This window comes from Apis florea, unplaced genomic scaffold, assembly GCF_048593485.1.
Source record: "Apis florea isolate Af1SG1 unplaced genomic scaffold, ASM4859348v1 contig_3496_pilon, whole genome shotgun sequence".
NCBI lineage: Eukaryota > Metazoa > Arthropoda > Insecta > Hymenoptera > Apidae > Apis > Apis florea.
This window is the reverse complement of record NW_028256773.1, coordinates 7,239,131-7,252,902: the sequence shown is the minus strand read 5'-3', so window position 1 is coordinate 7,252,902 and position 13,772 is coordinate 7,239,131. Positions and strand designations below refer to the sequence as shown.

Sequence of the window (13,772 nt, the reverse complement as noted above, 5' to 3'; positions counted from 1 at the left end):
ATTTATTTCAATAAACAACTATATAATTTGAATATATATTTTAAATTAATTTTATTTTCTTATATATATCTTTTTATGATTTATTAGGATACAAATCTTGTAAAACAATTTATTAGTAGTAATATAAGTGTAATACTTAATGTTTTTATTTTTAATATTATGCTTTAGTATATTATATCGATAATATATCAACAAATAATTCTTATTTATTAGAATTTGTATTTCTTTATGCTTTTTTTTATTTTTTCAAAAAATATTATATTTTGCCTGTTAATACATTTTTAACAATGAAATAATTTATATATTATATAATTAATTTATAAATATTAAATGAAAAGTTTATTTTACAAATTTTATGAATAAAATTTATAGCAGACTTTATTATAATTCATATATACGTCCACATTTAAACTTTTTTATTGTTCGTTCAGTAGGTCGTATAGAAAGATCTTTTCCAAAGAATTCTAATTTTACTTCCTTTAAATAAATATTCATGATAATAACATCTTTGGGTATTGCTGAAAATAAATATAAATTATTTGCATACATTATAAGAAAAAAGATAATAGAAAAAATTTAAATTACTTCGTATAATATTATCTGTTCCACAAATTTTGAAGGTATTTTTTGTATCTTGAATTATTATGCCTTTTAATCCAACCAAACTAGGACATTTTGATCCAACAATAGAAATTTCAGCACCATGAAAATCTACTTTAACTAATTGTTGATTAATATTTTCCCAATTTGGATCAGTTGGATCTCTTGGAATGTTGGTAAAAAACTTAATACCAAGTACTTGTTGTATGTAATTTAACCATAATTTATTTAATGGTAATAAATCTATATATTTCATATCACTATTGTAACTAATTTTACGTAAACCAAGTTGCATTCGTTTTCTATTAGTTAATAATTTTCCTTTGCATTTTTTTTTCTTGTCCCATTTACTTCTATGTTTTGCAAGTATCAGTGACTATAAAATAATTATAATCATGTTTTATTTTTAATTAATAAATAAAATTTTTAATAATTTAATAATTTAATAATATAAATACTTATTATTTTAAATTGCATCAATATTAAATTTTTTGCATTATTTTTTACTTTTTTCTTCTAAAAGAAATCTTACTTTTCTTAATTCATCTGCTATTGAACCCATATCAGAAGAAGGTAATGCATTTTGTAGAAAATTTATGATATATTGTTCATTATTTTCATGTGTACTAATTTCTTTTGTTATATTATTCGGTAATGTTAAACATATACTTTCTATAAGATTAATAAAATAAATTAATCATAATAGTATAATGAACATATATTAATTAATTTAATATTGTTTAATACTTACGATTTTTTTCGGTCATTGTTAATTATAACAAAAAAAACAGAAATAAAGTAATTGAAATTAATTTATTTCACTATATATTAAATTATAATGAAGTTATTAATTATAAATAATTCACAAAATATTATTGATATTATTTTACTTGTATTTTACTTGTATTTTACTTGGAACTTTTTTATATAAAACTTTTCATATATATTTTATTTATTTGGTATTAAATTAAAATATTAGTTACAAAATATTTTTTTAGGTTAAGTTAAATTAAAATATATAGAATTGAAACAAGAATCATAAATCGTAATTATATGATAATTTATTATATATGTGATAATATATTAATTTAATTATAATATATCACTGTATAATATCTCATTAAAATTTTCAAAATTTAAAACAAAATTTATAAAAATGAGATAATATATAATTTTATAATATATATGTACATGTACGATTAACCAATTTGATTTATTAAATTGCTTAAAAAAGTTATAAGAAAGTGACAATTTATTTATATGAAATAATTTTATAAACAATATAATAATTTTCTTTATAAACTACGAAAAAATTAAAAAATTGAAGAAAAATTTTTAAACACGAATGTAAGTGTATATCTTTCCTTTATAAAGTCATAAGTGGAACAATTTGTCTACTTTCATCGTAAGTATACATTTACTTACTTATGTTTTAAAATTTTCCGTGTGTGTTTCTATTCTATTATGATTTCTAAGTATAAATATTTTAAAATAGATTAATATAAAATTCAATTTTATTTTATATATTATCTATCTACTTTACATATACTATAATTTAATTTTATTTATTTCATTATTTATTATATTTAAAGATGTAATTTGAAGAATGATCAACAAATAGACCTTATTTGCGTATAAATTTTGTAACGCATTTTGTGTGCGTACAAATGAAATTATTTCTTCAACATTAAATAAATGTATTAAGGTATGTGTTAATATAGGTCAATTTTATTCTTATTTTCATGAACTTATTTACATTAATTTATTTATTAAAAAAATGCAGATTAAAAATATAATTAAATATATTTTGTTGATCCTAGAATTGAAAGTTATAAACTTTGAATAAGAAAAACATCGAAGAAAAAACCAATAAAAGCAACTAAAAATTCAGTAGTAATCTACTTACTAACTGACTACTTGAGTCGAAAGTCATCAGTCATCGACAATCGTGGCATGTGTGAACCTTCGTGATTACTGTAAATGTATAGTGTCAAATTAATCATGTTGAACCATTTATTTGAAATCAATTGAAAGTAAAAAATGGTGTCATTAATAAAAAAGCAATTATTAAAACATTTATCGAGGTAATTATATGATTTATATGGTTAAATTATTAAATCAGTATCTCATTATCTTTAGTTCGATATACAGTTAAAAATTATATTATTCTTAATAAGTTAAACATTTATAGATCATTTGTAGATCATTTATTTTATTAACTATTATTATTATTATTATTAATATTATTATTATTATTATTATTATTATTATTATTATTATTATTAACTTGGTAATTTCTTCTTTATTCATAATTGTGAACAATATGTAGATAATTTTGATAAAAAGTTTTTATCAATTTTATTATATTTACATTATAAATATTTCAATGTTACATGTAAATTTACATAAATACATCAAATTTATTATAAAAATAACTATATTTCATTAAGAATTTATTATAATATGAATTTATATAAATTTATAGGTTTACTAAAAATTTATCAGCAGATAAAATAAATTTAAGTACATTTAAAGGAGAAGGTGAATTGACAAATTTAGAACTTGATGAAATAATTTTGACCGATTTGTTAGAATTGCCATCATGGCTTAGACTAACGAATGCTTGGTGCAATAAAGTTTCATTTCGTATACAATGGACCAAGTTAAGAAGTGTTCCTATTTTTTTGGTAAATATTTTATACATGAAATACTTTTATATATAAATACATTATATATAATTTTATATATTTTTTCAATTGTTTATCAATATATGTTTTATTGTAATAAAATTTAACGTTTGTTTTATTTGAAAATTTTGATTAAATTTTAATATTTATAGAGTTTGGATGAAGTTCATATAGAAGTAGAAACATGCGAAGATTTAAGAGATTTATCTTCTTCACAAGGACTATCTTCATATACTGGTCCTGCAAAATATTCTTTTATACATAAAGTAATTGATGGTATAACAGTAACTGTTAATACAGTATCAGTTACATTCAAAAGTCCTGCATTTATTGCTTCAGTTCAGGTACATAGCAATATATTTATTTTCTATAGAAATGTTTTCATATTATTATATTATATTATATTATTTTATATTATATTATATTATATTACATTATATTATATTATATTATATTATATTATATTATATTATATTATATTATATTACATTATATTATATTATATTAAATTTATTATTTAAAAATTATTAAAAAATTATTATTTTATTATAGATGAATCGTATTATTGTTGAATCAAAGTCTGCAACTTGGCAACGGTGTGATTTAAGAACTACTAGAGTAAAAGATCCTGATCGTGGACAATTACTTATTTTTAAAGAATTAGAATGGCAAACAGTTAGGATAGAGGCACAAAGTACTAAGGATAAAAATCTTACACCATTACGTTTACTTACAAATCAAGCACGCTGTCGAATCACTATTAAAAAAAGAATATCAGGTTAAAACTATTTAATAACAATATTAAGAATATTTTGATAACAAATATATTTGTTATTTTTATCATTTTTAAGTATATTAAATTATATAATCTTTACATTTTAGATTGTTTTGTTATGGGATCAAGACTGATTCTTATATTAGATGATCTCTTATGGGTTTTGACAGATTCACAACTTAAAGCAGCTCTTCATTTTATTGATTCTTTAGGTGGTTTGATAGAAAAAGCTACAATTTTAGAACGTAAAACTAAAGCAGCTAGAAAATTAGAGGTTCGTAAATGTAAAATTAAAAAAAAGTAGAAATAAAAAATTTCAATTATATTTTCATATTTTAAGGTATTACCAGAATATCAAGCACAAATATCTCAGCAATCAAGAACTAAAAATCAATATAATACTGCTATCTCTAAAATTTTCACTAGATATGATGTTGTAGAAACATCATATCATTTTCTTTGTCAAAGAATTGATTTACATTTATGTGATGATGCTGGAAGTAAGTAAATATGAACAATAACAATAACAATAACAATACTATTTTATCTTTTTTTTAGATGGTAGATCTTCTCATCCAGATTTAAAAGATGGTGGTGCATTACAAATTTCACTAGTTAGTTTTCAAATTGATTATTATCCATATCATTTAGCAATGGCTGATAGAAAACATTGGGCTAAATATAAAGAGAATGCTACACCTCATAGTCAATGGTTGCAGCAATCATTAAGTTCTTTTCGAAGTCAATTTATGGATCTTATTGATTCTGGTAGAACACAACATTCTCCTTTAATTAGAAGTCAGGGAAATATTACAGGTTTGTTTTTAAAAATGAATATTTAATCATAACTTTTGAATATGAATAAAATATTTTTATTTTTATTTAGTTAATAATACAAAAGGTACAGGAGAAAATTTAGAAAAGAATAATCAATCTCAGAATGTAAATACAACTACTCACGAACAAAAAAAATCACAACATCCTAGTGGTAATCCAGTAAAAAATTATATTTTAGAACAGCTTGCTAAATTAATGACAACATGTATTATAATAAGAATTGATGATTTTACTTTATATAAAGTAACTACAACATCTCGTAATCCTATACCAAAAGAATTTGTTACAGGTGTGTAAATTTTATAATTTAATTGAATTATTAGTTATTAGGATTATTTTTTAAAAATTATTTTTTAAATAAGGTATATATAACACCAATAATTATTTCGTTTAATAATTGCACAGCTCAAACAAGGAAGAAACATATATCAGGTACAGATTATAAAATAGTTGTAGTATATTTATGTTAATATTATATTAAAATTTCACTTAAATATAGCTCTATTTAAATAAGAAATTTTTTTGTTATATTTTATATTATTATATATCTTCTATGTTATATAATCATTATAATCATATAATCATTGTCAAACATTAATTTATAATTATTATATAGTTAATTAATTTATAATTATGGTATGAAATATTTTTAATAGCAGTTTTAAACATATGAATAGTTAATAATATATGTATAATTAATCTAAAATGCAATTATGATATGTAAAATATAATCATAATATAATTTGCTTTTTTAAAGCAAATATCTATATAAAATTTTTTTTACTTTTTTTTTAAAATAGCTAATTTTAATACTTTGATAATTAATATTTTTTCTAGATAAAAAACTTTGAAACATTATTTATATATATATATATATATATATATATCAGTTATAAAAAAATAGAATATTAAATATATTTTGTGTATTTCTTTTAAAAAAATATATTCATTATAGATCTTAAGGACTATTATATAAATATATATAAATTTTTATGCAATTATTGTGATTTGCATTTTGCCATATACAATATTATGTGAATGATATATTTATAACGCATGTATATTATTAAAAATATTTATATTTTTATTGTATTTTATTAAAATATTTTTAGGTGATAGAGACAAATTTTGTCTTCCAGAAGATGTTACAATTGTTCATGCTGAATTTACATATTATTATTATCCTGGTGATATTACATTTCCATGTAAGTAAATTTATAATTATATTTTTTTTATTATTTATTATTGAATTTTTGTTTAGGTTATAAATTTTATATCAATCTAGAACTTTATATATTTTATATTTGTTGTAGTGCCCCCACCAAAATTTTATGTACAACTAAATCCTATTCAAGTAAATTTCGATGTCTCTTCCTGTTTATGGTTTAATTCTTTTGCATTAAATTTATATTATTCTCTAATGAATAAGGATAAACAAACTACATATACTTCCACTACTTTAATGTATTTTGATGTTAAGATTGAAGCTATACTTCCAAGAGTAAGAGTAAAAATATTTAAATTATAATTTAAGATTTCATACTTTTATATTCATAATATAATTTATTTTCAGATAGTTTTTGAAAGTCCACAAGATTATCCTAATCAAAAGGATAGACCAAAGTCTTTACACATTCAGACTTCAAGAGCATCAATAACAAATGTTCGATGTACAGAAAGATCTTCAAGAGCAGATTTAGCACAATGTGTAAACGCTTTTCAAATGGGTCAGATGTTTTTTAGTACGGAATTTCCAAATAGATCAAATGATTTTCATGTTCTTACAGATAAATTTTTGGCACATTGTGCAGGTAAAACTTTTATATATCAACATATTTTTTCTGTTAATTTTATATGTATATTTTATATTTATTTATTTATTACAGGAACTGATAATATTCGTCATCCACCACCTAATTTTAGTAGTAATTCCGTAAATGAATTAATTCGTCAATTACATCGAGAACTTTTATGGACTGAAGCTAAAGATGTATGGTGTTGTAATTTAGAACCTGTTTGGGGAGATTTTTTCGGTGCTCGTGCAGTTGGACAAAACCGTCCTGTACCATTTCTTGATGCATTTCCTCTAACTTTATGGTGTTATATGACGATGAATTCATTAGATAAAGATTCATCAGAAAAGAAATCTACTGGTGACATTCATGGTCTTGCATATATAAGCAATTTAGTTAGTGTTCAGATAAATCATTATCAATATTTGTTTTTATTGAGATTGTCGGAAGTTTTATCGGAAATGGCAACATATCTAACTATCGATTCTAATAAAATATTAAAAATCGATTCTGGTAGTTCACTTGTTATTGGTGCACTAATACCTCAAGTAGAAGTAACATTCGTCATGCCATCGCATACCCCTGGAAAAGAAAATTCTGGAGGTGATTTAGAATCTGTTATGCCCGATTCATCCAGCATAGCAGATGATATTGCAGGTTCATCTATTCCTTGGCAAAGTACAGAACGAATTGAGAGTAATGCTAAAAAAATTAATATAAATAATGATATAATAACGCCACAAAGTGATGTATCGTCGATGTTATCAATGGATTTTATGCATTCTACTAATCCAACTCAAACTGTTGTCACCTTTAAACACAATGATACGAATAAACATGATCAACAAACAAAAAATATAATGCACAATAGACAAAGTATTGTAGAAGAAGAAAAAGTATTGTCTCCTTTGCGGTATGCTCTTGATACCACACATAAACATAATAAAGGAGATTCATCTTCAAATACACCGTTCATTCCTAATAATTTTAATGTTGGTCTTTCTTCTATGAAAAAAGGATTAAGTAATTTAATGACATCTATTGATTCAGCTTTAAAAGCTTCTCCAGAAGATGGAAGTAGTGATACTGTATCTATAAGAAGTGATGTTAGTTCTGATAGTGAAAACTATGTTTTAGTTAGTCTTCAAGATCAAGAAAAATTAGATACTATGTTTTCTGTTGATAATTCAATTAGAGTAGCAGCAGTAGAAGAGGCTAGTGAAGTAGTTGAAGAAACTCCTGATACTCAAAGTGAAAAATCTATGGACAGTGTATGTAAACGAAAAGATATTGTAAGTTTATGTTTTATGTTTTATAATAATAAAATATAAAATTAAAAATCTGAACATTTTAATTAGATATAATCTTTTTCAGGTATCTATGATAACATTCAAATTATCTAAAGTTGAATTTATTCAACAATCTTTTGGATATGCATCTTCAATTAAAATTCAGATTTCAAATATTGGTAACGATGAATGTTCATCTATCCCATGGGACGAATTTCAGGTAAAATACACTTCTATGATTTTTTTGTTTGCTGATTATATACAATATGCTATTTTGATTATTAAATAGATTTAAATATTGAAGTTTTTAAATATTGCGGCAAACGAAATTGTATTGTTCTTTAGTATTTCTATTATATTAAAATTTCACTAGAAAATTTTAACTTTTCTTATATATTGTACAAAATGCTTTTTATTGTGTACAAATTTAATAATAGATTTGACATAATTTTAATTGATACAAATTTAATAATCTATAGAAGAAATATTATTCTTAAACTTACATTCATTAATTCATTAATGTTTCAAGTATGAAATTTAATCATACATTAAATATTTAATTTTTTTGTATGAAATTCTATTTGGAACATATTAATGATTAATATTTTATTTCTAGTTAAATACTTCCATGTGCCAAAACTTTCAATTTCATTTCTAGCTTTATATCACATACATTACAAACATTTTTATATTATATATGTATATTTATACAATGTTTGTCTTTAACTTTTTTGCATGCTTCTCCTGCGTCTCTCCTTCTCTTGTGAATGTTTTTATGTGGCACTTGTGGCAGGTCAAGAAAAAGGTATTGGCAAAGTACTTATATATTTATTTGTATTAAGTGCCTTGTATTATGAACATTTTATTGCATGTTTATTTATTTCTTTTGAATTAATTACATCATAATAGCATACAAAATGCATTTACATAAATATTTTTATTTATGATTTTATTTTATATGAATTTATAATTATTAAGTTTTAATTAAATTATATAATATAAATTAAAGAAAATATTTAATAAATTTAGTTCTGACTTCTTAATTTATTATTTTTTAATTTCTTTAATTATTAATATGCAAGTGAATAAATTTGTAGATAATATGACAATATGTAATATGCAAGTTTATTATTAAATTATTAAATTGTACTAATTAATATTTTATTATTTTTTATTTGTATAAATAAATGAATTGTACAAGTTTGTATAATTTTTAAACTATAAATTTTTAATTTTATAATAAAAGCTTGATTTTTTTATTTTATAATATGTCTTCTTAAACTGTAATGAGTTTATGTAGCATGGTATGAAATAATGCTTAGCTGGAATGTATTTGAGAAGCTTTTAAATGCTATTATATATATTTTTTATAAATTTGCAGATATTCTAAGATTTATATAAGTTGTAAAAAAATAAAAATATTCTTATATCATAAATCTTTTTATAATAATCTTTTTATGTAAAAATAATTTAATATATATAAATATTCTAATCTAATATATAAAAAAATAATAATATATAATACTCAAATTTTTAATTAAATATAATGAAAATTATATTAATTATATTAATCAACATAATTATATAATAAAAGTTTATACATAAATAGAATATATATTTATATTAAAATTCTTGAATATATTATTAATAAAAAAAAAGTTAATATTAAAAAATTGTTTTTAAGAAATATTATTTTCTTATCTAATATATATAGATAATCTTTTATTTTTATTATTATTATAATATTAAATTTGAATAATATATCATTTTATAATCTTATAATTTATTTTTTATAATTTTAAATTTATTTTTATAGTTTTATTTTTCTTAATAATTTTCTTCTTAAAACATTATCAATTTATTAATAAATAAGAGAATACTGTTAAATTGTAGAAAAATAAATATATCTATAATATAGTTTAAAATATATATTAATATATTTATATATATATTTTTTAATATTTTTTGTTTATTAGACAAAATTCAGTGCACGATCTCGAGGTTGGGTTGAATTACCTTCAGATTCTAATTGTGGATCATGCATTAAACTACGTTTAGATCATGATTTAAAATGCAAGTCAGATTCTTGGAAATTGTCTCAAGCAAGTCAAACTATAAATAATAAAAATCTATACTTATCTCGAAATGAAAATCAAAATAATATAACTGAGCAAGATATAGATGTTTGCAATATTGATGTTCATAATAAACAAAGTGTTTTGGATTTATTTGAAGATAAATTAGAAGTCATAATTACCAATATATCAATGGCCTTATCTATGAGTTCAGTAAGTGGGCTTACAGATTTAACTGAAGATGAAATTATACCTAGACCAATACCATTGCAGGTATATCAAATTTTATTATATTATTTATTAATTTTAATATTTTAAATAAGATTATTCTTTATAATATTCTTTATACTTTATTTTTATTATATTTTATAATTCTTATTGTAGGTATACTTAGAGAGTATATCATTGCGCTTAAATGAAGATCGTCCTCCGAATAATATAACTTCGCCAGGACCAATTCCTATAGATCTAAATATTGCAAAACTAAAGATAATACGAGATGCAAATGGAGTTTTTCATATTGAACCTGTTGGTAAGTAACAATGGAAAATGATTATTTTATTATTATTATTCGCCACTTATTATTTTTATGAAAAGAAATATAGTATTTAATAGTGTAGTAAAATAACTTTATGATACATTTTTTAAGAGTATATTTAAGTGGCAAATTAAAAAATTTATTTATTTTTTTAAAATTAATATTATACATTGTGCAATTATATTCTCTGCATTCAGATGGCCTTTCTAATGTGAGCATTTATATAAAACAATTAGAAAAATAGTAGTAGCATTTACTGCTTTGATATAATTGTTTAATCTATTAATATTGTTTAATCTAAATTCTAAATAAATAGAATTTTAGATTTGCATTTAATTAGGCATGTTTTACTTTTCTTCAAATTAAAAGAAAATAATTTTTGCTTATTATATATGCTTAAAAATTTTTAAGAAGTATGCAATTTATAAATTAGCATGAATGAATAATGTATAAAAACGTAAAATATAAGACACTGTTATGTTGTTTTATAACACTGCTTATTGTTCACGAATAATTTAGATAGAAAAAATATTTTTTAGTAATAGTTTAGATTATAAAAATTATTCATCATCTATTTTGAATAAAATATATTTAATTTCTTAATTTACCAAGAGCAATTTTTTTATTAGAAACACACAATTTTTATGTTAAATTATTATAAGTTATTTTGTTATATATTTTTATTATTAATCTAATCTAATTAAATGAAATTTTATTTTTAGTAAACCTATTGAGTAGAAGTAATTCTCTTGTGACACTCACAAGTAATGATACTCAAATAGCTCAAAATATAAATCATGAAATGGAATTAAACGTTTTAAGACAGTCCAGTAAGCAGTTAAAATTAGATAATGAACAACTTCGAAGTCGTCTCAATGCTTTGGAGAAATTATCAGAAGAAAACGCAAAATTGATACGTATAAAAGAAGAATCTAATGTAATAAAGTCTCATTTAAGTGCAGCACAAGAAGATATACAATTACTTTTGAAGGAGAAAAGAGCTTTACAAGAAACTATAACACAGCTTGAAAATCGAATAATTGGAAGTGGTCTTGGCAGTGGTACTCGTGCATCTTGGTCATCAAAGAGATAGCATACTAGTTGTTTTGATTGTTCCAAATGTTGTAATTCGAATAAGTCATAATAATATAATTATTAAATAATTTTCATATTATTAAAAATGAAAAGTTCATACAATTGAATTAATATGTTTTCCTAACATTTAAATTTAACTAAAGAAAGAAAAAATATATCATATAGAATGCTTAGATTTTCATTATTATACAATCCTAATATGTTAGGATTATTATAAAATTTTATAAAATAATGATATGAATGATATGATTATGAATAATATATTTATTATAATATATTACAGACATATTTTTTTGAGTTTATTTTGTTTTTTCTACATTATGATATTTATCATATTTATGCTAGTAACTGCCATTCAGCTATTTAATAGTGTTGTCATTGAAAAAATATTCAGTTCTATAAGATGTTGTTACGTGAAATGTACTTTTTTTTTTTTATTATAAGCAAGTACAAGACGATAAATAATGGCAATAGTAGTCAGTGTTTAGCATTTTCATTAATAAAACAGATAATGAAACTAATGACACAAATATGATATATTCGTACGTACATGCGTATTATTGCATTCTCAATATGTATATGCAATATACGTATGTTAAAGAATAATGTACATAAAAAGTTGTTAATATTTGCACATATTATATTTGTTGCGTGCACAAAATGTACACGACATAAATAATTATAGTATGCTAGTCAAATTATTGCAATATATATTTGATTTTATAGCAGTGGTTGTTAGCTAGTTTAAAAACAAAGAATTGAATATAAATTTTTTACTAATGTTTTTCTTTTTCCGCATCATAAATGTTTTGAAAGTTATATAACTTTTAACCAAATGGAAAAATACAGTAATATAATGAAATAAATATGAAATATTAATGAATATTGAATGGTAAATTATTCGAGCCTACAGATAGATTATTTAGCTTGAAATCAATAAGGAGGAATCGTTTATATTAATGTATGAGATATATACATATATACACAAACACAATGATTTATTAATTACGTGATAAATTCGAACTGTTAAAAAAATGACTATAATATATAATATAAAGTAATAATTTGGAATGTTTTGATAAGACTGTAAAATTGATGTTATTGTGTCATTTTCTGTATTTTCATTAAATTAAGAATATACATTGATTAATATTTATCATCTCACTTTAGAAATTAATAATATTGGCTATATTATAAACTAAATAATTAATAATATAATTATAATGAATTAATAATTTTTTCATAATGTATTATTATGATATCTTCACATTTTATTATTTGTTACTGTAAATTTACTTTTTAAGATGGATTGCTGGTCAATCCTTTTGTAAAAAAAATATGATATTTTTCTAATGTGTATTAATGATAATTATATTCTTTTCATATTATGAAATTTTTTTCAAAAAAGAAACAGTCTTTTCTACTATGATATATTTATTAAATTTAGAATGAACATAATTTTTAAAAAATTTTATAATTAATACACATTATGACATATCAGAAATTTATTAATATTTATTTATTATGCAAAATATTTACTAATTATGAAATTTATTTATTATTATCTTAATTATGTTCTATAATATTTTTATTACTATTTTTAAATACTATTATAATTAAACAAAAGAATTTAATAATATGAATGAGTATGAATCTAACTTTTGATTAGATTCAAATTTTATTATTTTGCTTTTATGACTAAATGTAAGTTCTAATTTTATTATATTTTTTAAATTTTATATACAAACTTTATCATCGAAAAATTTTTGATCATTTTTATATATTATATTAAATTAAAATATTATGGAACATATATAAAGAATAATATATAAAAAAAAACATTTGATTCAACAGTTTTATAAAAATATATTATACATATTATAGTGGAATGGACTGTATTTACATATCTTACATATCTGAGTATGTAACAAAATTAAGTGCAAATGTTTTACACATTTCCATCAAATTTAAACATATATATTTTTACAATTATAATGAAATATTCAAGTTTTACTTATAATATTTTTTATTATATCTTTTCTTATAAAATTATATATTTTTAATATTTGATAAAATAATACTT

General features: G+C 20.6%; 2 protein-coding genes across 7 annotated transcripts; one reads left to right on the top strand and one right to left on the bottom strand.

The window, feature by feature from the left end:
- Positions 1-26: 26 nt before the first annotated feature.
- On the bottom strand, positions 27-2,635 carry Pop4 (ribonuclease P/MRP subunit POP4). 3 transcript variants are annotated; one of them, XM_086913585.1, is made up of 4 exons: positions 2,507-2,635; positions 1,133-1,272; positions 586-976; positions 27-518 (listed from the first exon to the last, which is right to left on the bottom strand). In XM_086913585.1, the coding sequence occupies exons 2-4, from the start codon at positions 1,160-1,162 to the stop codon at positions 382-384; spliced, it is 558 nt and encodes a 185-aa protein (XP_086769711.1). In that variant the 5' UTR covers positions 1,163-1,272; positions 2,507-2,635; the 3' UTR covers positions 27-381. The 3 variants fall into 3 exon arrangements, with proteins under 3 accessions (XP_086769711.1, XP_086769710.1, XP_031776281.2); XM_086913584.1 differs by lacking the exon at positions 2,507-2,635 and adding an exon at positions 2,026-2,324; XM_031920421.2 differs by lacking the exon at positions 2,507-2,635 and adding an exon at positions 1,352-2,005.
- On the top strand, positions 1,602-12,572 carry LOC100867117 (bridge-like lipid transfer protein family member 3B). 4 transcript variants are annotated; one of them, XM_012494663.3, is made up of 21 exons: positions 1,602-2,005; positions 2,193-2,305; positions 2,421-2,684; positions 3,086-3,287; positions 3,440-3,631; positions 3,840-4,065; positions 4,170-4,336; positions 4,403-4,562; positions 4,621-4,878; positions 4,949-5,188; positions 5,305-5,331; positions 6,012-6,104; positions 6,213-6,400; positions 6,473-6,710; positions 6,786-7,984; positions 8,067-8,201; positions 8,775-8,786; positions 9,958-10,329; positions 10,441-10,588; positions 10,792-10,805; positions 11,317-11,454. In XM_012494663.3, the coding sequence occupies exons 3-21, from the start codon at positions 2,641-2,643 to the stop codon at positions 11,317-11,319; spliced, it is 3,918 nt and encodes a 1,305-aa protein (XP_012350117.1). In that variant the 5' UTR covers positions 1,602-2,005; positions 2,193-2,305; positions 2,421-2,640; the 3' UTR covers positions 11,320-11,454. The 4 variants fall into 4 exon arrangements, with proteins under 4 accessions (XP_012350117.1, XP_012350114.1, XP_012350115.1 ...); XM_012494660.3 differs by lacking the exon at positions 10,792-10,805 and having other exon boundaries at positions 11,317-11,977; XM_012494661.3 differs by lacking the exons at positions 8,775-8,786; positions 10,792-10,805 and having other exon boundaries at positions 11,317-12,572.
- Positions 12,573-13,772: the final 1,200 nt, after the last annotated feature.